General features: G+C 40.3%; 1 protein-coding gene across 2 annotated transcripts in view; it reads right to left on the minus strand.

Moving 5' to 3' along the window:
- Window positions 1–3264: 3264 nt before the first annotated feature.
- pvrl2l (PVR cell adhesion molecule related 2 like) overlaps window positions 3265–25032 on the minus strand; it is a 317496-nt gene continuing 295728 nt past the window's right edge. The window contains exons 7-10 of one of the 2 annotated variants that reach the window (XM_039605480.1): window positions 18102–18231; window positions 14406–14463; window positions 9841–9936; window positions 3265–7423 (exon numbers count right to left, since the gene is read on the minus strand). In XM_039605480.1, coding sequence (XP_039461414.1) covers window positions 7238–7423; window positions 9841–9936; window positions 14406–14463; window positions 18102–18231 — 470 coding nt within the window. In that variant the 3' untranslated portion in view covers window positions 3265–7237. Of the gene's footprint in view, window positions 7424–9840; window positions 9937–14405; window positions 14464–18101; window positions 18235–25032 lie in introns of both variants that reach the window. The other variant, XM_039605479.1, reaches the window with a different exon arrangement.

The following is a 25032-nucleotide window of genomic DNA, read 5'->3' on the forward strand; positions in this document are numbered from 1 at the left end:
CAGGAATATAGGATCTTATGACGAGAGGAGAATAAGAGTTAAAGAGCCATATTTTACATCCTGTGTTAGTTTACTTGATGATGGAGCTGCAGGACACGATTACTTACAGCTTATCAGTTTTCTGTAAATAAAAGTCCTTCCAATAGACAGAGCACCCTGCAGATTTAATAAATATCTTTCTGTTTATGACTTTTAAGTTGGTGCAGAGCTCACAGCTCCACTCAATGACAACTGTTAATAAAAAAGTGAAACACAAACACTGACATAAATTGTTGGAAAGTGAGCACTTTATCTGGACTACTGCCGTCTTCCATGTTGAAATACAGATTGTTACTATATTACATTACATTCAGGTCTAGTAACAATAAGCAGCTGTTATTGATTATTCATTTTGTGTTAAAAGTTTAATGTTTTGATCCGTTTTTTTAAAGGCATAAATACTTAAATAGCATTTTTCTAATCCTAAATCATTTTTTACTACTCGCCCCATTCACACACAATAATGCAGCGCTTTATTCTTTGCCTTTAAACACTATTGCCTGTGATGCACACACTCACACACTGATGGATGCCTCAAGGAGTACTTTGAGGTTCAATATCTTGCCTAAGGACACTGTGATGTGCAAATGTTTGATGCTTACTTTTAACAGATATTGCAGCAGATTTTCACCTTGGTTAGAGTTAATTGCTAAATTGGACATATTACAGTTTGTTTTTTCTCATATATACATTTTTAAAGTAGTGAAAGCTGCTATTAAACATAACCAGGGATTCAAACAAGATTGGTGTATGTACAGCTAATCCCCAAACTTCAGTCTTCAGTTTTTCTGCTCAATGTTATCAGTAAGAAGGGATATTATCTTCCATATGGTCAATTCAGATGCACAGTTGTCCCATGAGCACAGAAATCCACTTTCAGTCTAAAATTACTCTTTATGAGAGACACTTAATCAGCATTAAAACAGGAGAAGCTGCAACTTCCCGTTTAGCTTCTCCAAACAGAGGATGAACTGAGGGGTGCTTCAAAGTGCAGCATGAGACACCTAAGGATTATTTGTGATTATTGTTCTACACATCTGCAAGAACAGAAATAATACAAATATGGAGCTGGGAATGAATAAGTGTAATAAGTGTTCCTTTGGAATGCAACTACTTTTATAAGGAAAGGTTGCAGAAGAGAGTTTACCCAGATATAACTATGAAAATCATTTAAAAGTTGATGTTTTCTTTCCAAAAGAGATCACTTTTTATTTTAACCTAATCTTCCACGTCTTCTTTTAAACAAGGTGGTTTCAAAATAGTTTTCAAGGCAAACCCCAAAACAAACACATTCACAAAGGAAAAAAGCCAAAACAACAGAACAACACAGTGAACAAGGAATCAATAAAAACATTTCAAGAATGATAATAAAACAAAAGATGTCAAAAATCTGTGAACTCCAACTGGGATGCGCGTTTCTATTTTGAGAGGAGTTTGCTGTTAATTCCATTTGAAAGGTTGCAAAGCTTCAAACCGGATAGTATGATATGTTGTATGAAATATGTTGTTCTAAAAGTGTTATCTCTTTTGTGACAAATAAGATGTTATTGTTCACCTAGTACAGGGTCCTGGTTGGTTTCCTAGCAACATCAATTTGACGTGAAAAGAGGAAAGACCCTGCCGGATTTTTGTTGACTGAAGCTTCATCGCTCATCACCTGTAACAGTTGGTTGCTGGTGTAAGGTAAGGCTTGTAGTTCGTTGCTACTTTCAGTTTTTGTTTCCCAGTAAAGGTGTCTGTAACCAGTTGCAGGTGGCTGGCTACACCTACTAATTGGAGTCACTGAAGTGAACCTCTCCACTGCCTTTTTTAAGAGATACTAGTTTGTGCTTCAGGTTTGGGCAGAGAAATTCTAATAAAGTTTGTTACTTAGGGTTGGGTAGCTTTTTAGACACCACACCAGCTACCAGGGTCATATCATATTTGCATTATACAATATTAAATGTAATCTTACACTATCATTGGTTATGGCTACGTACTAAGGTTTCAGATGTACGACTTCTGTGTTCCATTTACCAGACCAGGGTTTGTTTTGCTCCTTAGCAAGGCAGAGTCGTTCATGCATCACTAGGACAGCAGCACAGTGCTTGTTTTTTGCATTTAAAAACACAGTTGCAGCACGTTATTGGACGGAGCCTCGGCAGCAGACTGCATCTGGCGTTTTTAGTGGGTCACAAGGACACAACACTACAGATTAAATGTTTTACAGTTTTACTACCATTTACGTTCACAGCCGCCATTTTTCCAGTTGGAAATCCAACTTGAAGTATTCCAGTCTGGGAAATTCTGACTTCCCTTCAGCTGGACTGCAGCTAGTGTAAAAGGAAGTGCTAAATTAAAACATCAAACAAAACAGTGAAAAGAGCCCCATTTCTCTGACAACTTATCCAACTACCTAATTAATTACCCGAAGAAGATGTCAATGAAGCTGTTGATGCCTCATTAAAAGTTTTATCATCACCGGATCAACTTCTTGTACGCCGACAACAGGCATGCTAACGTTAATTGCTCGTCCTTTGTTGAGGTTGGCTTTCAGGCTTTCAAGTAGGTACACTCTTCAGCTTTTAGACATATTTTGCATTTGACCATTCACTTCCTCAGATTAGATGTGTTACCATGGCTACCACAAAGGTTGCAGAGAGAACTGCATCACATTTTGAAAAGTAAAACCACACATGATACTGCTTGCTGCCTGCCACAACCAATATAGCCACGTGCATTTGTTTTTTTCATTGTCTTGCAGGAGTGACGTCACACATTCAGGCTCTTTTTCCTCCCTTTAAATCTGAAAACAGGCCCAGATGTTATCAATCAGTATGCTAAAAAGTGTTAAGTTTATGTTAGTAGACTAATTAGCAGCTGTAGCATTTATGAACGCAGCTTGCTAACCAAGCTTGCTAGCACTAGCTGGTAACTTTAACCACATGATCCCCTTTGACTTAGCCAAAATGCTAACATTGAGGTTTCAACACTCCTGGTGATGTCATGATATTTGTTACTGCCATCTTTTAATACAAGAATATAAAATAATTGCTAACAGTCGCTAGCAAATATTTCACGATTTTGCAAAATGTTCAATGCCGAAGCTCAAACATTGCCACATGTTCGACAAACATTAGCTGAAGATATTAATCACAATCTTTGGGCACACCACATCTTTAACGTTCAGAATAATTCTGGCTCCTGGGAAGATGTTAGAGGTAATCATGACACAGGCTTCTTGTCTTTTGGGTTTACATTTTATTTGACAAGACAATGAGTTGTAAAACATGTACAATAGAATTCCCAAAAAGCATACAAAATGATAATTGATCTGTGATACACAAAATAAAAGAAAGAAAACCCAATAAACACTCACATAAGATGATTTGATCTCCAGTGTGGTTTTTTTTTTTTTTTGTTTTGTTTTTTAGCACTGTCACTATCAATGTCGAACACATCCCGTGTTTGTGTATTTCCCCGTTTCGTCATCTGTTCTACTGTCAGAGAAGAAATGTGAGAATTGAAAAGCTAAAAATAACATAAAGAAGGCACGTCTGGCTCCGTGATAAAAAGCTGTGATGACAATGAATGAGCGAGAGATCGGAGAAGAAAAACAAAACAAAGAGGGTGGATGAGAGACTCGATACAGACTGAACAATATTACCACTGGCATTCACAGCTTGTGTTTCTGGAGCTGAACTAATAACAGAGGAAGTGGGGAGACTGAGCAAAGCACCTGGGCCAAAAGGCAACACTGCACCTCTCACAGAGGGGAGGAACCCAGAGCCTTTATCCGACAGATAATCCATGTAAAATCACTGCACTTACCTCCGATAACCATCTTGTAACTGTGGACCCATGCTGTTTGGCAGCCTGTAGTGTAAACCGAATTATGTTTTTTGTTGCAGTTTGCATTTTATGAGTCACCTTCATATCTATTCCTGGAAATGGCAACAATCTAATTCCAGATACCTCACAATGAAGCAACTCTATTAAACGCAAGGCTCTGGGAAAAACCGAATGATCCTTAAATGAGACGGCAGAGTCGAAACTCATAACTGAATGGTTTGCTGAGTCATTGGTCTCTGATATAATGGGTCCCAATGATTGTCTTTTCCCTTTTGCTCAATCTCTCAAGAACAGCCTCCTGGCTAACGCATTAAACACAATAAATCCACAGGAAACTAAATATTCATTCATTTTGTGAAAATAATTTAGCGACAAAAAAGCCAAACCATTACACTGAGTTTCCTTTATGACAGTTTTGTTCTGTGTCGGGGCTATAAAATACATCATATACGATTGTCTGACACTGCACCATATAAGCGAGTCAAAAGGCCGTATACTTGTTAATGTGGCGCGACTCTTCTTATAAAATATGGAAATAGGCCCATGCAGCATGCAGACATTTCCTCTAATGAGAATAAACATCTTAGTGGGACAAAGTAGGTATGCAACAAAAACTTTTAACACTATTTGCTGCTGTAGAAGTCCTCTTTTATCCTCCATCTGGCCCGATTTAGCTATACAGTAGCTAGCAAATCAGCTAATTTCAGCTAATTGTCGCATTATGAAAACTGTAAACATAATCTGGAAAACACGCATGCCTCTTTTGGGGACAAATGATAATGTAGCAGCATAAAGTGGGACTATTATAATGACTAAGCATAGTGCATATGAAGAAAACAAATGATTGTCATACTGTATGTCGGCAAAACAAATATCATCTGGCGTCTACTGTGCAGAAAGTGAAAGCTGTGATCAGAATTTTTCTACTTTATTGTTTTAATTTCCCTCAAGTCTTCCAGCTTTTCCTTAATCTTATGTTATTATTCTATCAATCTACGTTCACCATGCACCACTGTATCCCTGTCTCTCTCTTTTGTTTCCATCTATGTCTACGTGACACCTCCATTAACTTTTATACCTGCTGACAAATCTGCAGTTTATCAGCCGCCTGCCTTTCTCTGCCCTCTGACAGTAAACACGATGGCTCTGAAAGATTTGTGCGGCTCAAAGTCTGAAGCAAGAACCCAAGATTAAGAAAAAAAAAGTTGGCGTATTTTTGTGTGAGCTGGGCTCAGTGGCCGTAAGAAACGACGATTCCATGCTGACTGCATTTTAGGATTAGCGCTCGAGACTAAAACAGGCAGCTCGCGGAGCCGTTGTGAGACAGAAAAAAAGGAAAAAATAAAAACAAAAAAAATATCCCGCTCTCTCAACTTAAATTGGACTCGTGTTGTGCATGAGCATGACAGATGCATTGAGACAGAAATGAAAAACAGCTTTCTTTTCTGACATTCAGAAATGTTTTTACAAATGAAGATTATTCTGCAAACAGCCTTGGGAAAATGTTTCAACAAGCCACCGATCATGCCATGCAGAGTAATATGAACACGGAGTAAAATCCACATCATTTTTTTATATACTCAAAAACATTTTAGTATTAAGTGACAACCTTGATGCACCCGTGAAAAGCAAAATAGTAATATACACTTTGTCTTTTTTTAGTCGCTCGTTTGACATTTAACAAACTTCCATCCCCTGTACAGAGGCACTGATGACACTTACACTTGTTTTTTTTATGTGTACACATTTCACCAACAATATATTATTCATCAATATTATCAATACTATTTACACTGTCCATGATTTGGTACCATCATCTGACATCTGTGAAGACCAATTCTTGCTTCAGCCTGAAGGCAAAGTTGTCGCTCGCCTTCTTTTTCGCATTTTTTCCCTTTCAAGTCGACTCTTGGATAAAATGCAGACTGCATATTTTCGGCATGTGAAAAATGATCTGCATATATCGGATTGTGTGACCATTCTAATCTGTTAAAATGGCTGTAATGGCAGTATCCTTCTAATATATGCCGAGCATTTACACATTTGTAATACATTCCTTATGATGTTTTCCTCAACTCTGTGTGATTTGTTAGAGGACTGAAAGCAAAAATTGGTGGAGGCTTTTTGTTTGTGTGTGCGCTCCTGTGTGAGTGTGCTTTTCTTTAGTCTCCTTCACTCCCCAGCGCACAGTCTTACCGACTCTCGCAATTAACAAGAACAAATATGAATCGTGGACTTCAAATGATGTGATGTTGCCAGGTTACAGAGCTTGAAAACGATGTCACTTCCCCTTCGTTAGCGCTAACGAGCAGCCCCGTCGCTCTGACAGTTGCAGGGACAGATGAGGCTCTTTGACAACATAATAAAGTGGAATGTTTCTTTATTGGACCGTAATCTGGGCAAGAATGAGTTGGGGTTTTTTTTTACAGTTATTTTGGGACTTGATAAATAACTGAAATGTGTTTTCAAATGTCTTGAGTGATTAATGAAGCTGCCTGGAGAGCCAAATGATCAGGCTTTGGACTTCCTGGGGTTGAATTCAGCCTCGTCTAATTCAAACTCAAGCAGCGGCAAAAGAGGAGTGCTTTGAAAGAACTTCAGATGTGGTTGTTTTACTTCCCCTGTAGTACTCCGCTCCCTGGTGTTTCATCTTGACTTAGAGGGGGACTTACTTTCCACAGATGTGAACCGAAGAGCTCAGGACTGGCAGCCTCACATACAACAAGAATTTTTTGACTGTGTGGTCATCGCATGAGATGTTGCATATTGTGTCTGGTAGCTAGTCAAACAATCTGCTAACACTACAGAAGTAGGGCACTGTGTACTCCAGTTCATGTGCATTACACAAGCTATTGATCATGTAATTAACTTTTTAAATTATTGTAAAATATGATTTCACTGGCTCTCTGGTTTTCTGATATCACGGATTACTATGTGCGTGTGTGTCTGTCATGATGTTTTGTATTGTAGCTCTAGGTTTTCTGAAAGCTAATGGCAAGATGCTCCAGTTGGCTCCAGTTGGCAGAGGTTAAAAAATAAAAATAATAAAAAACAGGCTGTTTTTACTTTATCTGACCTAATTCTTTGTTGTCTCAAGTACCATTACGACAGATAAAAACAAAAAAACCCCCAAAACAAAACTATTTATATTAAGTGAAAAGATATTTAAACCCATAACACCCACTAAATAAAAATGGTAAATAAAAATAAATTGAAAACATTCATCATGTGTGGACTAAAACTTTAAAATTTGTAAATGTTTACAAGAAAAATGGCGGAAACGTGTGCTTGCCTTTACTTTTCATGCTAAATAACGTGACCTGGAATTTGCCCGTATGCCTGTGACGTGGTGTTCCGGTTGTCAAGGCTACACATACATGGCAGGAGAAACAAAGCTTTCGCCACGAGAAATGTTGGCAGCCGGCACCTCGTGATTGGAAGAATCCAAATCATTGCTATGGTGACCGTCTGCTGCATGATCTTTGCGCTCGTTGTCGTATTTGACTGGAGGGGCTCTGCCGTTCAGGGCTCCGGTGGTCTCATCATCCAGGTTCTGCAAAGTAATCACATAAACAGGCTTACTATCCCATACTTTATCAGTTAATATTATAATTATTATAAGGTGATATTATGTAAACAGTGGATTCAGAAAAGCACTCAGATCCTTTCAGCTTTTGCACACTTTACTGTATTGCAGACTTTGTTTTTTACCACTATGAGATATAGACCTCCACCAAGGCAGCTCACTCTGGGCGGTACTGTATCTACATACTTTAACTCTATAGTGCATTAAAAATCAGTTATAAGGTTTTTTGTCAACTTTCATTCAATAAGCCACATTTCAATAGATTGTTAACATGACCACACTCTGCAAACCTACAAAGCTTTATCAGAATTCATCCAAAACTTTTTGAGCTATCGAGTTTACAGACGGAAAAGACAGCAGGCAAATTCTACCAAAATACAGCCTCCTTAGTGGAGGTAATAATCTGTGACAACAAAGAATTCAGACCCTCGCTGTCGTCTAATGCAAACTGTGCTCAGGTGAAATGATGTTTGTTTAAGAGTGTTGCTACATAACTAAACAACAACTGTTAAAATGGTAAAAGATGAAAAGCTGTCCTTTCAGGATATGTCTGTGAAGGTTCTCAGTCATCTAGGTCCTCGTAGTCTAAGGAGCTTGGAAAGAAAAGCATCTGGACTGCTTTGAGTTGCTTGAAGATGTTTCATCTCTCATCAGAGAAGCTTCTTCAGTTCTAGAGTCAAATGGTGGAGAGTCCCAGATTTAAACCCTGTCTGAGTGTCCCCCCCAAGAGGGACAATGGACCCCCTAATGATCCTCTACCTAAGTCCTTTCAGTTTGTTAGCAGGACATCAAGAAAACGGTTTAGAATTATTTCTAATGTGCAACTTTTTACGTGCAACTTTGCAATCAAACTCAGTATAAATCGACATTTATTTAAAGGCCCAAACTGACCAGATTTAACTCAGAAAACAACATCATGGACGTCCATGATGTCCATGATGTACTTGGTGGGATCATGTATCCTGTAATTAATTTTTGCTGTAATTAATCCTTAAAAACCTGATTGGGTTCCACCTAGGGTAAATAGAATTGAATGGATATAGTTTAGGTACAATTCTTGAATGTGAGATCCCACAAGTCACACTGCAAAAACCAACATGTGAGGAGGTTTTTACAGACGAACGTGTTGGTGTAGAATCAGTACTGTGCTATCAGTGATCCCAAAGCTGCATCCACTGATGTCATTGGCTGTGGGAGGGTCCACCTTAAAAAATGCACAACGTTTCCCTGCCTCCCATAAAGATGTTAATGGAACTGGCCCATCTTTTATAATAGAAAACACTGTGTAACCTTTGGCTCCACAATTGCTCTGCAGATGCAGGAGAACATGCTGGAAAGCAGTTCATTAATTAGACCTTAGAGGTGGAACAGCCAGACAGAAGCCACTCTGGACTAAAAGGCACATGGCGGCCTCCTCAGAGTTTGCCAAATGGCATTTAATGCACTCTGAAAGCATCTGATGAGGCAAATATTGAACTTTTTGGGCAGAAATAGAGGGTTGAAAAGAGAAAGATGAATGGAGCCAAACACAGAAAAGTCCTTGAAGAAAACATTTTAAAGAGTGCGCTTGGCCTGAGACTGGGGTGATGTTTCACCCCAACAATCACACCAGTATATTGTAAGTTTTGCTACACGTGTGAATCTCTAACTTTCATTAAGTGATCCAGGCAAAGACCAAACTTAACCCCTCCTGCTCCCAAACTGTGGAAGAACTGATGTTTAACATCTGCTTTCCATTCAGTGTGGAAATGGATCTGCCACGATGAACCGCCTAAATCCATGTGTGCAAGCGTCTACAGTCACAGGAAAACTCAAGGCTTCTGCCAAAGGGGCTTCTACACTGAATTAAAGGTATGAGTACTTTACATAAATGCATGTTTTTACTTGATTATTGTTATATTAAGCGTAGACTAAAAGCACAATTTTTATCCATTTGAAATTAAACCTACAGTCCAGTAAAGTGTGCAGAAAGCAAAGAGGTCTCAATACTTTTGGAATTAACTGTATGTGATTGTTAATAATATATGTAAATCAGTTGACCTGAAGACTACAGAATGTCTCTTAAGTAATTATCACAACTCATTTACATACCAGAGGGATTATGGGATAACACAGGAAGTTGTGAAGACTTTCATTTTTACATTTAATTAGAATACCATTTTATGAAGTTCAAGCAATTATTCACAGCTTAATATTAATAACAGTTGATTGATTGGTACAAAGTGAAAACACCATGAGGTCCCCACAACAGTGTGTAGCTGTCCAAACAGATATGGAGCCCACTGTGGCTGAAGTGTGGCTCATGTGTCAGTGAGCAAAACATGCTTTTGTATCTGCGAGCGTGTTTGTGTGTGTGTGTGCATATTTATGTGTGTTATAGTTACAGTGACAGGCTCTCTCCCTGTGGGCTCGTAGTAAACCTCTCCTGGGCTGAGAGGCGCTGTCTCTGTGGCTGTGGGAGGCTCTGATGGCTTGTTGAGCTGCATGTACAGAAACCACATCAACACACAGGGAAGAGAGCAAAGTGGAAACAGTGCAATAAAATAGGATCTTAGAGTGAGAATATGTAACCTATGAGAGAATAAAGTGTGTGTGTATTTGATGTACACACACACACAATGATTCATAGTGGTTTCATTTACAAGCAGGAAAAGGTGTTTTCAGCACATGACCTTTGCAGTTTTGTTACTATGGCCAATAATCAGAATTTTCACAGAAATAAGTTAAAAGTGAAAAAAATAATTGGGTTCCACATGTCATTATTCAATTGTCGAGAGAGCTTTCGCTTGATTTTAACATAACATTATTTTAAATAATGAAAGGGGCCGGGAAGAAAAATCCAGGAGGCTTAACCTAATATTTTGGAGCTTACCTTTTTTAATGGCAATCACTGCAATCAAGCCTTTCTTGTATTTTTTTTTCTCGGTAACTTGTAATGGGGGTACACTTTAAGTCCAGTTTAACTTTGCTTGACCAAACTTCACTTCTTCCAGTTTTCATGGATGCTTTGTTCCAGCTGCCAGTTTCACCGCTTTCCATACATGCCAAATGAAACTAGTGCATCGAAATACTGCTGTTGTGTCAGAAACAGCTGGCTTCAGAGAAACATGCACAATATAGCCTTTGATGTTGGTACTTAGAAACTATTGCTGTGGCAAAGAGTGACACATACGTCCAGATAAGGAAAGCATGGCTGGTTCAGTTGGTTTTAGCTCACTGTTTGGTTACATTTAGTCACCAAAACTCCTCATTTTGTTTAGGAAACTATCATAGATTGGGGTTAAAATATACTAACTGTCCGTAAATAATGGCAGTAACGTTTTGCGAGCGCTTTAAAATGTGGCATTAAGGAACTGTAAACAAGCATTCATATGCGATGAATTTGAAGTGAGATCGGCTTCACTTTTGCTACGACTAGTATATCGTCCTGCATTAACACCAAAGAACAACTTGCGTACATCTTCAAGACATCAGCAACTTTCAAGCAAGAGCAGTTACACAGCTTTAAAATAGGGACTCATAACACTTCAGAAAGATTCAGGGTTTGATTCATGTCCATCCTTTGGTGCTTTAAGAAGTACATTTTGGGACATTAGCTCGTTGGACAATCAATGAACTGTGAATCAGACAGCCTCAGACGCTTTTTCAACAAATACGTGTCTTTTTTATGATTTCACTCTGCCTTGCACAGATTGAAGCACCCCTGCGACCGGCACAGCAAAGCAACCTTCTAACATGAGTAAGCCTCTTCCATATTTCATAGGGAGGATTTCCTTTGATCTTTCTTTGAAAATTTTCTTTTGTGAACATGAAGCTGATGCGACTTACCAAAAAGCTCTAATTTTGTTTTTTTTCTGTCCAAAGAATATTCTCCCAGAAGCAATGTGGCCTGTCAGCATGCATTTGAACAAACAGCTGGGTTTTTTTTATGTTTCTCTTTCAAAAGTGGGGTCTTCTTCCATGGAGCCCATTTTCATTCAGAAAGCCATGGGAGGTGTGTCCGCACTCTTGTACCTTTATCCTGGAGGTGATCATGTATCTGTTTTGAAGTCTCCCTTGGTTCTTTTTACACCAGCTGAACACTACTTGTAGTCAAGCTGTGGTAGGTTAGGGAGGGTTACCATGATATCATGAACCCGAAACTCAGAGAAGAATTTTTTAAACTGTGGACACTGGATTATTTGGCTACTAAGTGATGGTCTTAAGGTCTTTACCTTAATTTAATCTTTATTTTTTCATTCTGTTGTCATCTCATCAGAAACCTCAGCTGAGTACTTTATGTTCCATTTGAAAAGCTTCAGTGACGGATTATAAAAACACCTGTAATATTGATGTAGGACAAAAGTCTGCCTGAATTATCACCGCAGTCTACTTAGTTATCTCCATGGCAGAGCCATTTCAGATGATTTTTATAGAAAATGCATGCTGTTCTTTTCAGTCGGCTGCATTGTTCTATAACAAACCAAAGGCATGTGAGTGTGGAACAAAAGGGACTATTGACTTCAGTATTCTTCAGGAAAAACTGAACGTCGTCTGAGCAAGGTGTAAATGTGTCAGCACCATGACTGTGCCTGTACTGAGTCTGGGCTTATCCTACTGACTGGTGGTGACCCTGACCCTACAGTCATGTGAAAAAGAATTTTCACAGGATTTTGTGCGGCCCTGTGAACTACACCCACATGTTTCTATAGCAATTAAGAGGGTAAGTAACAGCTAAGTGAGGTTTTGGGAGCTTGCTGGTCTGGACCATTCAGGTGTGTGTTAACACAGTGCCCAATATTCCCGGGATTGGATGGCCCAGCAGTTAAATCTGAATGTTAGACGATGCAGTACTCAAAGTAATTGCAAAACAACTCAGAGCTACATCTTAACCTATTTGATTTTTGACTTTATGTCAGTACAATTAAAAAAGACTTGACAAGTATGGCTTTTTTGAAAGGGTTTCCAGGAGAAGCCTCTTCTCTCTATAAACAACATGACAGCACAGCTTAGGTTTGCAAAGTTTATCTAAACAAACCACAAGATTTTTTGAGCAATGTTGTTTGGACAGATGAGACCAAAGCAGAGATGTTTAGCCATAATGGGTGGTGCCACACAGCGTTTAAGCTCATGCACCTTGTACCAGCTATACCAAGAGTGAAGCGTGATGATGAAGGGGTGATGATTTGGGATTGTTTTGCAGCCAGATGACCTTGCAGTGTTTGAATTGACCATGAACTGCTCTGTATGTAAGTATACACAGTATACAGAGTCAAATGTGAGGCCATCTGTCCTATTGCTAATTGTAACCCTATGCAACATGCATTTTTAGTTTCTATTAAATTGTTCTCAAATGTATTAGCAATCAGGGAACAAATAAAAAACAATCTTTAAAACCGACTCACATCAAAACCTGGATGACTTAGAGGGTTAACAGGCAAGTGTCCTCACCTAATGGCTCAAGTCTACATGCGTTTCTGCACAACTTAATTTGATGTTTGGAAAGTGATGAAACCTCAGCTGATGAAGGCTAGCCTGAGAAGGACAATGGCCAGTTTTCAGGTGTAGCCATGATATCCAGATTATGACTGAAAGGCATCCAGTTCAAGACTTCACCATTTGCTGGTAATTTGTTATGAATCTAGATGAATGAAAAGGCCAAAAAAATCCAAAATTCAGTTTCTATTCCTGTCTTTGCTCTTCACATGGGCTGTTTAGCTCTATGCTACCCATGCTAGCTCACGTGTGATCCTAGCACTACAAAACTTGTTTACAGTTTTTGCATTCGGATGCTTAAAGAGCACTCCACTTTTACAAGAGATCTAAGATTATTACAGTGACTCAGTTGTTATTTTAAAGCCCTATCAGTTGTTTTTATTGATTATAATAACGTCAAAGTAACTGCTGTAATCTAGATTGTGATTAGACCACTAAATATTGCACTGACAAGTTTGGTGTAATTTATTTGCATAAGAAAATGAAGGCCTGTTCAAAAAATGACTGATGCTGTTGAGAACATTTATCACAGTTTATAGCAAAATTTACATTCTACTAAAATGGAGATTTCACCACTTTCCTGTTTAATTAGGCATTACAAATGTACTCCCTGAAGTTTTTTCTTCCAAATGAAGCTGTAGACTTCTTACGTTCTCTATAAACACCCAGCGGCTTGCCCCAATTAATATACTTTTAGCAGTCTTGTCCCAAGATTTCAATTACAGGACACTGGCGAGCACAGGGTTATCATAATTGATAGGAATGCTGGTTCTAACTATGAAAGTCAAAAGTTTGAATGCATTTATCTTTCTTTAACAAGATAACATAGACTTGAGATGTGGCTCCCTCAAAATTTGCATTTGCACGATCATACGGCTGGAATATTCAATCATTAGGCATCAAAAGAACACTATCTAAGATATGTAAAAAACTCCCACTGACAGCAACTTTGAAAGAAAAATGTTAAAAGAAAAGCCTTGTGACTTGGCCGAGACTTGCCCTCAAAGAGTTATGCATAAATATAGAGCTAGAGAGATAATGCTGTCATTTGGTCATGTTCTACAGTCGGCGCTTTGTAGAAAATCCTGTAAATGCCTAATAAACTTCCACTGTTGAACCCTGTGAACCTTCCTTTCAGCCAAGGCATTTATAGCCTTTTAGACATCTTTTATACAATCTAATCAACATAAAATTATAGAGTTTTAGTCACATTACATAATGTGGCTCAAGCGTATCAAAATGTGAGTGATGGAATAAAGTAACAGACATGGCGAGGAGAGGAGTGCTCTAATGGACCTCTTTACGAAAAACCAAGCTAATTATTTCGACACACGTAAGCCAACTCGGATCTCCGATCAATAGCCATTAGCCCCATCATGAGTGTCCAAATGGACTGTGTGTGTATTTGTGTGTGTGAGTGGAATATAATTGTGGTGACAATAAGGATTGATCTGAAACCGCGCCGACCACTCACCATTTCTGTTGAGCTGCCTGCCTTCACTGGGGGAGGGGGCTTGTGCTTGGGTGGGCCCCTGATTGGACAAAAGACAAAGATAATGTGGTATTGATCTCTGTTTCGTTAAGACATCAGATTTCTTTGTATTCAACGGAGAAACAACTTGGGCCACTGAGAGATCACAGAAGTATAAAGTCTTGAAATGTCAAACTACAAAGATATCACATGCTGTTATCATTTAATCTAGATTCTTTTCTTACAAAATTCGGCACTATGAGGAAAAAAACCCAAAACATTTTGAGTTAAAGAAAAATAAGTGCTGATGGTTAAGAAATCAATTTTAGAAAACGTTTTTTAAAAACGCGTGCTACCGTAGATGGACTTGGAGAACCCGTTAACACGTAGGATTTGAAAATAAGATCCACAGCTTTATTTAAGAAACCTTTAAAAGCCTCTACGAAACCACACAGTAAAGCCTCTCCTAACAAGTCAAAAATAACAACAATAACCTTATCACCCAGCAGAAATAATGCAGTACCAGCATTCATTCACGTGGAGTTGTGTTTCTGGGCTCCAATATTCACCCTAGTTTCATCCAAGCATCATGCTTAGAGCTGAAAAATGAAGCCAAAGCTAAACTGCCAAAAACTGAAGTTTTTGGAGTGGCCACTTGAAGCTGGTTCCAAAAGAGCATCTACCACCATAGCCTGTGATTTTTGAGCCTTTTTAATGCAATTACCTAGCAAATAATGCTATTTGATATGCAGTCCAAAACGTTTGTTCTTCAGGTTTGGAGAGTGAAATTATAGCATTACTAAGTAATAACTAAAGGTATCTGTATCTGTGCAATGCAACCTACAATCAGTCAATATAGATGCTAATCACGCTTGGTAGCCTTAGGCCTCAGTCACACCAACCTAGAGGCCAGTTTGTTGGTCACAATAGAAAAACATATTCCCCAATTGGTTGCAGAGACCTGTGGCTGCTTGGGAAAATGTTTTCTGTGACCAGTTGGTGAGTAGTTGTAGCTGAAGAGGTATACAGTACTGCACTGAAAACCTCCTTGTGATCACTTTGGCTGTGAGCCGGTTGCCGTGGTCACCAGAGGTTTGTCTGCAAACAGCCAAACTACTCACCAAGTGTTAGAGAAACTGTGAAAAATGTGATGCAAAGCAGAAATGGAGAATGCTCACCTTGTTGTACCCTTTGAAAGCTGTTGGTGACACCAGTAAGACACAACTTTTATTTATTTATTTTTTAATAACCCGGTCTGTCCGGCAGCTTTGACAAGCAGAATCATGGTCTGAATGCATCGTTGTGGCAAACACATCTGGTTGGAGAAGGTCTATAAACTCTATAGGCTTCTCTTGCTCATCTGTTTTTTTAAAGTTTTATTTTATATATGTGGAGTGTAAGAATGCAGAGCTGTCAGGCATAAGAAAAGAGAAGAGAAAAGAGAAAAATAGGAAAAAACAATAATAAAGGACCAAGTACAAATAAAACATGACAGGTCATCAGTTGCTGCATTTGTAACAAAACACAGTCAAAAGACAAACCAAGTGACAGAGAAATAACAACAAAAACAAACAAAGTGTGTGTGCATTTGTCATGAAAGTACTTGATAAAGAGGATTAGACGCCGCAACACGGCCCCTGGGAGCCAGAACCAGACAGAGGAAGGCCCAGGAGACCCGGGCCATCCGCAGCCCACCAAGAGTACTGAAGAGGCCGCATGTCACAATAATAACTGCATGCCCAGCAAAGCAGAAGGAAGACAGCGGCCCCAGACGGATCCCCCACGGCTGCAGGGCAAGAGCCCCAAAGGAGCAATGGGCTCCTTGGGAGCAATGGGCAGCTGACCATCCACCAGACACGAGCCAAGGACAGGCCCCGGAGGCCTTGTGCCCCAGGCTCCTGATAACGGCCCAACACCCCCCCAGAGACCCCCACCACAACAAGGCCTGAGCCACCCTGAAACACAACCTCCAAGGAAGCGGGTCAGCGAACACGCCAGATCATCTGGCCATGTGCGTCGCACCACCAACTACCGACATCCACGAAGAGGCAGTAATGACCAACTGGGAGCAGTAAGAGGAGCAACCCCCCGCCCTCTGCAACCATGTCCCACAGGGGACAAGTCCCAAACTCAGGCCCAGTCATACACACACACACCTCCGCCCCAACAGGGGTGTAAGAAGACGCACTAACTACCCCCAGAGGTGATATGTGTAGTGAATAGAGCGGGCAGATGTGACATGAACATCTGACTGCTGGGCAGCAGCGCTCATCTACACCTTCTCACCAAAACTCTTGATTTGTAAGGAGTAGATAAAACTAAGGGGCAGTTAGCCGTGAAGAGGTGAGTGGGGCCACCTCAGCAGCCCCACCCACAAACCACTGGGTGACACCCTTGCCCCTTAGGGTTGATGGGTATAGTGATGTGTAATAAGCTATAATTACTACAGGGTAGTGAGCAAAGCCACGTGAATGGCTCTACACACTGTAGGCTACACTATTCCTACACCACAACCTTCCACGCCATTCAAGCCTTTGTGGTATGTAGTTCTCGGGAGGTGCACATCAGGTTACGTAGAAGGTTGCAGGACAGGGTTTATCCCGGTTTGGTTTTGGCAGAAGTTGGGACGTACATCTGACGCAGAAGTATAATTCACTCTTGACTTTGGGAATTGCTGGTTTAGTTTATCAACGATTCTGATGTTGCATTAAAAGCAAAATATTGGTTCCAGATAAAGATTTACCTTCTTATCTTCAAGGTGTTGCAGCTGAAAGGGAAACCTGTTTATTTGCCTGACACATTCCAACCTTAAAACAAAGTGAGCCAAATAAATGGGCGCTTTAAAAATCTCAACAGCTTTGCTTGCTGTGGACATTTTAAGATTTACATATTGCTGATTACATAAATAAAGCCACTGCAGTTGCCGGAAAACAGACATAATGGGTTTGCAGGGTCTTGGCCTTGAAATGGCACCAGTTCCTGAGATTTTCTGTCATGTTATAAACTTTGAGTTTTTCTTCAGATTTTAAGAAAATGATGCTTTCTTGGTGTGAAACATATGAAGCCCGAGGCAGGAAACACGAGGCAGCGCTGGAAAATTTGTAAGTTCAAAAGTAAGGACAGAAGTTCTCTTCCTACCCTTAATCAGAATTATTAATCACTCAGTAGATGTTTACTCTGACCCTGACTCTGCAAGCATTATTTATGGTTAATAATTTATCCTTAGTAATCACCATAAATTCCATCTTTTTTGTTGCATCAGTTTACTGGAAGTAGCTGCACTTTAGAGCATCAGCAAGGCGTCTGCAACAAAATCTAATTAACCCCTGACTCAGCAAACAGGCGGTAAACAATAGCTGCATGTTTGTTAATTTACTGGAGGCCTCTACAAGAAGCCTCAGATTGGAAAACCACTCCTTCAAACTGGAGTTTAATAAATCTCCATTTACAGCTGAAGCCCAGGAGGGGAACTGCAGGAGCTGAAATGGGAGCTTAGAGCAGAACATTTTGGGAATAAAATCTCCCAGCAGCCTCATGCTGTAAACTTCAGGTCAGGATTTGTCACAGAGCTTCCTCTGGTGGGTTCCCTCATGACATATAACAAGTCTTAATGAGCCTTAGTCCTCGAGGGGGGATTAGTTTTGCTCAGGAGGTTAAATAAACGATTAAGTAGATACAGGATTGCTAATGAAGACTTACTCTGCATCCTCCTGCCGGTTGCGGATGAAGAAGATGGTGCCGATGATGACTATGGAGATGAAGATGAGAGCACCCAGGATCGCTCCTATTACGGCACCTGTTGATGGACCCTGGATGAGTTGTCGTTCCTCTTCTTGCAGGGGACACAGAGAAGAGACGCGAATGAAAAACAGAGAGAAAAGAGGGAGAAGATTATCAGCAGTTCATTTAAATTTCATATGGCTGCTACTGGCACTTTAATGTTGCTCACTTGCAAAAATTTGTTCTTTTATGTGTTTTTTCCTTTTTTTGCACGAGCAATCTCTGTGAAAGAAGATAATTTGTAGCTGTGAGAAACATAAAACTGAAACCGAGGAAAACATGTTAAACAAACAGCAAACACGCACATGCAAAAATGGCGCGTGAGTAAAATGAGCCATCACAAGAAGCTGTACAAGACCTAGAAAATCAAAGCCAACTTTCTATTCGGTGTCAGCAATGTATGCACCAATAAAAGGTGACACGGGAACACAGATACAAAGAAAGAGAGACATAAAGAATTCATAGGAATTCTAGTAAATGAAAGCACTTCTAAGCTCTCTGTTATACGCCAACACTCATGAATGCTGTAAATCTTCAGCTGAGCCTCATGCTGACCTCGACATTTCCCTTCAATTAAGAGCCTGTTTATGATTTCCAGAGGGCAGTGAGGCATCTGAATTGACTGTAAAAGCCTCTCATTACCGTTCGCTCTTATTTAAAAGAAAAAAAAATGAGAGAGAGGGAGAAGAACAGGCTGACAGCAGCTGCAAACGGCACACAATATCCAGCATGGATCGTTCTGCTCAACTGCTGACTATCACAGGGAGTTTGGCAGAAACAACAAAAGGGAGGGTTGAGCTGTTTTTCACAGGTTTTTGTTCTCCCCTTATGAAGACCTATTTCATCAGTAACACTGAAGGAAACACACACTACTGCATTTGATAAGGGGATGATAAAAGGATAATAGCCCACACAATTTCCACTCGTTTAGCATTATGTTTAGCTGATGTTTGAGTGTTTATCTAAAAAATATATAAATAAAAAAAAAAGCAACCTTTGTTGCTGGTGCAACATGAAACAAACAGCACTGTAAATACAGCACACAGAACTGTTTGACTCTTCTCTTTAATCGTAGCTTTTGAGACACATTGCATGAAAACATATTTGCAACAATCACACAAATCTGTTTCCTGGGTATAAAGCCATTAGCCTCGAGTGCATTGATACAATTGATAAGGCAAAAACAACATGAATACGACACTTTTAAATGAAAAAAACAAACAAAAAATGAAACACAACAATAGACTGGTTAAATCACTTATATTTTTTGATCATTCATTAAGGTGATTATTCTATTGAAATGGCTGTAGAGGTTTCAGAGGCATGAAATAATTGTAAAAATAAAAAGGTAAATAAACTATATTATTGCTAATTATATAAGCAAACACCTTAATTGTAAGTTGTCCATATGATCAACCAGTGTTTGATTTTACCCATGAATAAAATAAGGATGTATTTGCGCTTCCTGGCCAGCAGGTGGCACTCTGTTCCAAGCTTATAGATACATTGATAAATAGATAGATATGGCAAGTATTTTATATTAATTGGATAAATCCAGGCCTGTGTGTGTGTCTGTGTGTGTTTTCACAGTTACCACGTCTGCCATATTGGCCACAGACAGAAGAGTTAGCAAGTCTAAGTTATGCATGATCACATACACAGTCTGAGGGAAAAGGCGAGGAATAGAATGAGAAGGGGAAAGAGGGGTAAACATGAAGAAGAAATGAAGCTAGATGGGAGATGTGGGAAGGAATGAGGAAAATGAGGGGAGGCAGATGGAGGGAGGGGGAGGAGAAGGTAACACCAGCCTTACCTCATTGCTCGAACTGTAAAACCACACAAACATAAATGCAGCTTCCTCTTTTCTCTTTGCATGCTTGTTTGATGTATTCCACGGTGTTATCAAAGTTTACACTGCGGATGTTTGCCATTGATTTTTTTTGTGGTCAATAACAGACTGCCTTTTCAATAAACAATGAGTCACGGTGGCGCACAACAGAAGCAGCGTGGAAAATATGGAAGTGGTGGGTGGGGGAATGGGCTTATTTTATTTTTTTTCTTACCCGGAGAGGCACAGAAACCTGATTGGTCAGAGATGGAGGATGTAAAGCAGGGTACAGCCCTGGAGGGAAGGGAAGGTGGATGGAAGAGGAAAGCAGTTTGTTTCTAGCAGGGCAGATGCAAAACTGGTCTTAATAATCTCTCAGAAAATCCACTTCTGAACAGGCGAAAAGCATCAGGCAATATCCTCGTCAAACCCACCTGTTGTTCTGACTGCAGGCGGAGCGGAGATGTTGAATTGCACATTGCAACAGTAAGCTTGCCTCGATCCATCTGCCTTTATGTGCAGCTTCAATAGAGGCAGATAAACTGAATGCAATTTCTTCTAGTTTCTTTGAGCAGCTGAATATTCAACAAAGTTTTCACGTTTAACTCTTGAAAATGTCACTGATGAGGACAATATTCTATTTTTAGATAAATAGGGTAATAACAGGACCAATCGCTAACCGTTCTTTTCATTTTTGACAGCCGTCCATCTTTACGTGGCCACAAGAGAGGCCCCGAAGTAAAGGGTCCCAAAAATAAAAGGTCAGGAAATGCCAGGCAGTATGTGTGGACACAAGAGAGAAATTAATTTACATAAGTATGGAAAGAGATAGAAAACCAGAGCTCTTATCAATTTGCAAGCCATGACTATCAGAGCACAGGGTCAGAATATGAAGAGCAGAGCAAACTATGACAGCTCAATTATGGATGTTTGATTTTGCATTCTGCGTTTGGGATTTTATCTGGTTGTTTGGTTAGATTTAAAGCAACTAGAATATTAAATTGGCTCATGCCAGCGGGTTTTAAAAAATATAGTCCTCTGGAAAACTTGGAAGCGAGCTTTGCCAGCTTGATGCGATTAAAAAGGTCGGGTTTTGCAGGATACTGCTTTACTTACGTTAAACTGTCTTGCTAACTTCTTTTTTTGCATCTTTGTCACATATTCCAGATTTTAACCTTAGAAAAAGAGCAACCCGAGAACATACAAAATGCAGTTTTCAAATGATGATTTCATCCATCCATCCATCCATCCATCCATCCATCCATCCATCCATCCATCCATCCATCCATCTTCTTCTACTTATCCGGGGCCGGCTCTTGGTGGCAGCAGCCTAAGCAGAGAAGCCTAGACCTCCCTCTCCTCAGCGACCTCCTCCAGCTTGTCTGAGGGAACATCAAGGTGTTCCCAGGCCAGTCGAGATATATAATCTCTCCAGTGTGTCCTGGGTCTAACCTGGGGCCTCTCCCTTCATATTAAGGGAAAAATCTATTCAAATCTACCCCCGTTGGCAGCACGAACAGCAATCAAGCACTTGGGATAACTTTCAATAAGTCTTTCACATTGTTGGAATTTTAACTCTTTTATTGCGGAATTGATTAAATTAAGCCACACTGGAAGGTTTTTGAGCGTGAACAGTATGTTCAAGGCCTTTGCCAAAGCGTCTCAATCAGATTTTATTTCGGACATTTGACTTGGCCAAAACCAAACCTCCATAACTCTAATTTGGTTTTTGTTTTTTAGCTTTCAGAGTTGGACTTGCTGCTGTATTTCGGATCATTGCTTTGCTGCATATCCCAAGTGTGATTTAGCTTTAGGGCATGAACTGACGTTCAGACCATCACGCTAACTCTTGTTGACTGTTGCTGTGTTAGTTTTGTGCCAAATGTAACGAGACTCAAACTTTCCAAAGTTAAACTTTTGTCTCATCAGTCCAAAGAATATTTTCCCAAAAGTATCGGGGATCATCAAGATGACGAGTCTTTGTGTTCTTTTTGGTCAGCAGTGGTTTTCTCCTTGGAACACTCCTATGGATGCAATTTTTGTCCAGCCTCTTATCTTATTATAGTTCTTGTTGTTGAATCAGGATCTCTGACCATAACTGAGACAAGTGAGGCCTGCTGTTCTTTAGCTCTTGGTTCTTTTATTTCCTCCTGTATGAGTCGTTGTTGTGCTCTTGGAGTAATTTTGGTAGTCCAGCCACTCCAGCTTCTCCATTTTCCATTTTCTCGCTGCAGTCCCCAAACCTTAGAAATACCCTTATAACCCTTTCCAAAATCTTTCACTTCTACATCCAGGACAGGTCACCAGTCTATCAAAGGGTTATCACAGAGAGGCAGACAGCCTTCTCACATTCACATATATTGCCAATTTAGGATCACCAGTGTATCTAATAGCATTACTTTGGACTGTGGGAGGAAGCTCTGGGATTGCCTGGAGTGATCCAATGCAGGCAGAGGGAAAATGCACAAACTCAACAAGGAAAGCCAACAGCTGGCCAGTGGATTCAAACCCAGGACCTTCTTGCCTCATTTCCACTGTGTTGCAGTGGTTGGTGGACATCATAGGGAATACCTTTCTTCAAAATTTGCACCATATATGGATGCAAACATGCCTTAACATAACGATATACCTTTTATTTCCAGCTCCTAGTTCAAGCCGAAGTTCAACATAAACTGAAAAAACCAGAACAACCAAAAAGTTTTAAAATCACTTATTTATGACCCGCAAGGCCAAGTCCATTTGATTCTGTTTATTTACTTCAACTTTTTAAATCTCCCACATGGATGTTTCATCTGTGGTGAGTCAACACAAATTCTGCTCTATTTTTTTGGTTCAAACAAACTGTAGAAAACCTCACCTTTCACGTTCACTCACCTCATCCATTAGATTCAATGTTTATCTAACACAGCTGCCGATTTCCTCATCAGCGCTGGTTCCTATTGGAGTCGTAGAATATTTATCTGAATTATCAAACATTTATACTCTTCAATCAATAGCCTAGGCTTCACACTGTAGCAACACTTTTTAAATGTAAAAAACGAGTGGGTGAGAATTCACTGGTGTGCACAAACGCACCACAGCAGACCTTCACTCCTGTTTAGCTCCGTCTATTTCTGTCCGTTTTTCACTCCATCGCCTGGCAGCTGAGCACCCCAAATCTGCAGATATAACGCTATTATCTAAGTGACACTCAAGTGGTGAGAAATTGCTACTGTATCACATGGAGTTTAAATGAAACTGAAATAACAATCCCTGTGTAAAGTGCTCCATTTCTCTCCCATGCGAAAGGCTCCAGTGTGTGGGCTGTATTAGCCAACAGAGAAACACATTGCGCCCAAGGCCCGCTCTTAACTCTCTCTCTCTCTGATACACAACATGAATAAAAAAAATAAAAAAAATTAACTCGCCAAAAAAACAGCACGCAGCAAAACAAGTGCTCAACTAAAAGTCTGCTTATAATGTTCAGGAATTTCAGGTCAGCATCAACAGTCGATAACATCAGCGATGGCATTATGTTTAAACCATGTGCTTTGGTTAATCAGCGGTCCTGAGAGATTTATGACAGCTGTGGTATCTCAAAGGTTTACCCTTTACTGTTATGTTAACGTATATACAGCATAGCAACTGTGACATCACCCTTTTTGAGCCTCAAATGTAGCATTTTGGCTTTTGCAGTCTTGATTTCTTGACACCAGACATTACGGATCTGACTGACAGCCCAAGGACACTGCCAGCTGATACACTGGGGATGTGTCAGTCACAAGGGAGGCCCCCCAATGAAGCATACCCTCCTTCATCTTCTTCATCGTGCTGCATGGGCATCATTTAAGAAAGAAAGCGGGTTTAACACACGTTAGCATCGGCGCCACTTGTCTCAATACAAGGCTATATGCCTTTTCTTATATACAGTCCATGGGCTCTGCAGACTTTATTGACTGTGAGCGAAAGACAGCGTTCAAAATGTGTGTGAAGCAACACACACCCGTAGTAAAGTCTATTTTTTTGTAATTTCAAGTCAAACGATGTCTGTCTTGCAGAAGTCGCACAGATTCACAGTCCTGTAGAAAATGGGGAGTTGTAACAATAACCAGTGAAATGATGTTATACTCAGAACTGAAGACTGGTGCTGCTGTTCACTCATCCATAAAAGGCCATTTCAAGAAGTGAACGCTAAACTCACAGTTGATTGAATAGCTGCCTCAGACTTTTTTAAAGCTGCGTTAACCAAATGTTTTGAGAAAAATTGCTCAAGACCTCCGAGAACTTTAAAAGAAACAGGTTTTTCTACAAACCGCCGCTGCTGCGTGCCTGAAATGTAACATGACGCGATGCAGTGTGACAGGATATGAACGACTGTTACAGATTCAGCAGCTGAAGTTTGTTGCACAGCTTTGTTTTTGCACTCGAGCACGAAACAGTTCGCGCACTTCCTTTCATTCTGCCTGCCTCTATCCCCGAACGCCACGCTCACGTACAGTTAGTCAATTTATAAATAGCAGCTTCAGTGTCGGAGGGAAGGTGGGAAGCAGGAGGGGAGTCGAGAAAAGAATACGAAGATCTGAGAGTCGGCGGGAACAAAAGGGGAGCGATGGGAGAGGAAAACAGAGGAAGGAAGGAAGGAAAACAGAGAGCAGAATGAAAGTGAGGCGGGGATGGAGGAGAGAAAACTCAGCAGTGCTGGAGTTCAAGCAGGAGGGCGATGGAGAGATGTGTAGCAGTGAAACGGGGGAGGGAAGAGGAGGGGGAAAGGGTGATAGGAGTGTTAGCGGCCTCTGGAAAAGAGGAGGTTTTAAAGGTCTAAACACTCCCGAGGGAGGCCGTGAGTGACACTGGAAAAACAACTGCCTCTCATAGTTCCTCTCCCCTTTCCCCTCCTCTCTATATCTTCTCATTCTTTCCGATGCCATGTTTTAACGACTTTTTCTCTTTTAACACTTATCGTCCTTCAGTCCTTCATCAGATTACTGCACTGTGCTTCTTTATGCCTCCAATTAAGTCACACTCACTTTGTTTCCTTCCGTT

Source organism: Oreochromis aureus, linkage group 22, assembly GCF_013358895.1.
Source record: "Oreochromis aureus strain Israel breed Guangdong linkage group 22, ZZ_aureus, whole genome shotgun sequence".
NCBI lineage: Eukaryota > Metazoa > Chordata > Actinopteri > Cichliformes > Cichlidae > Oreochromis > Oreochromis aureus.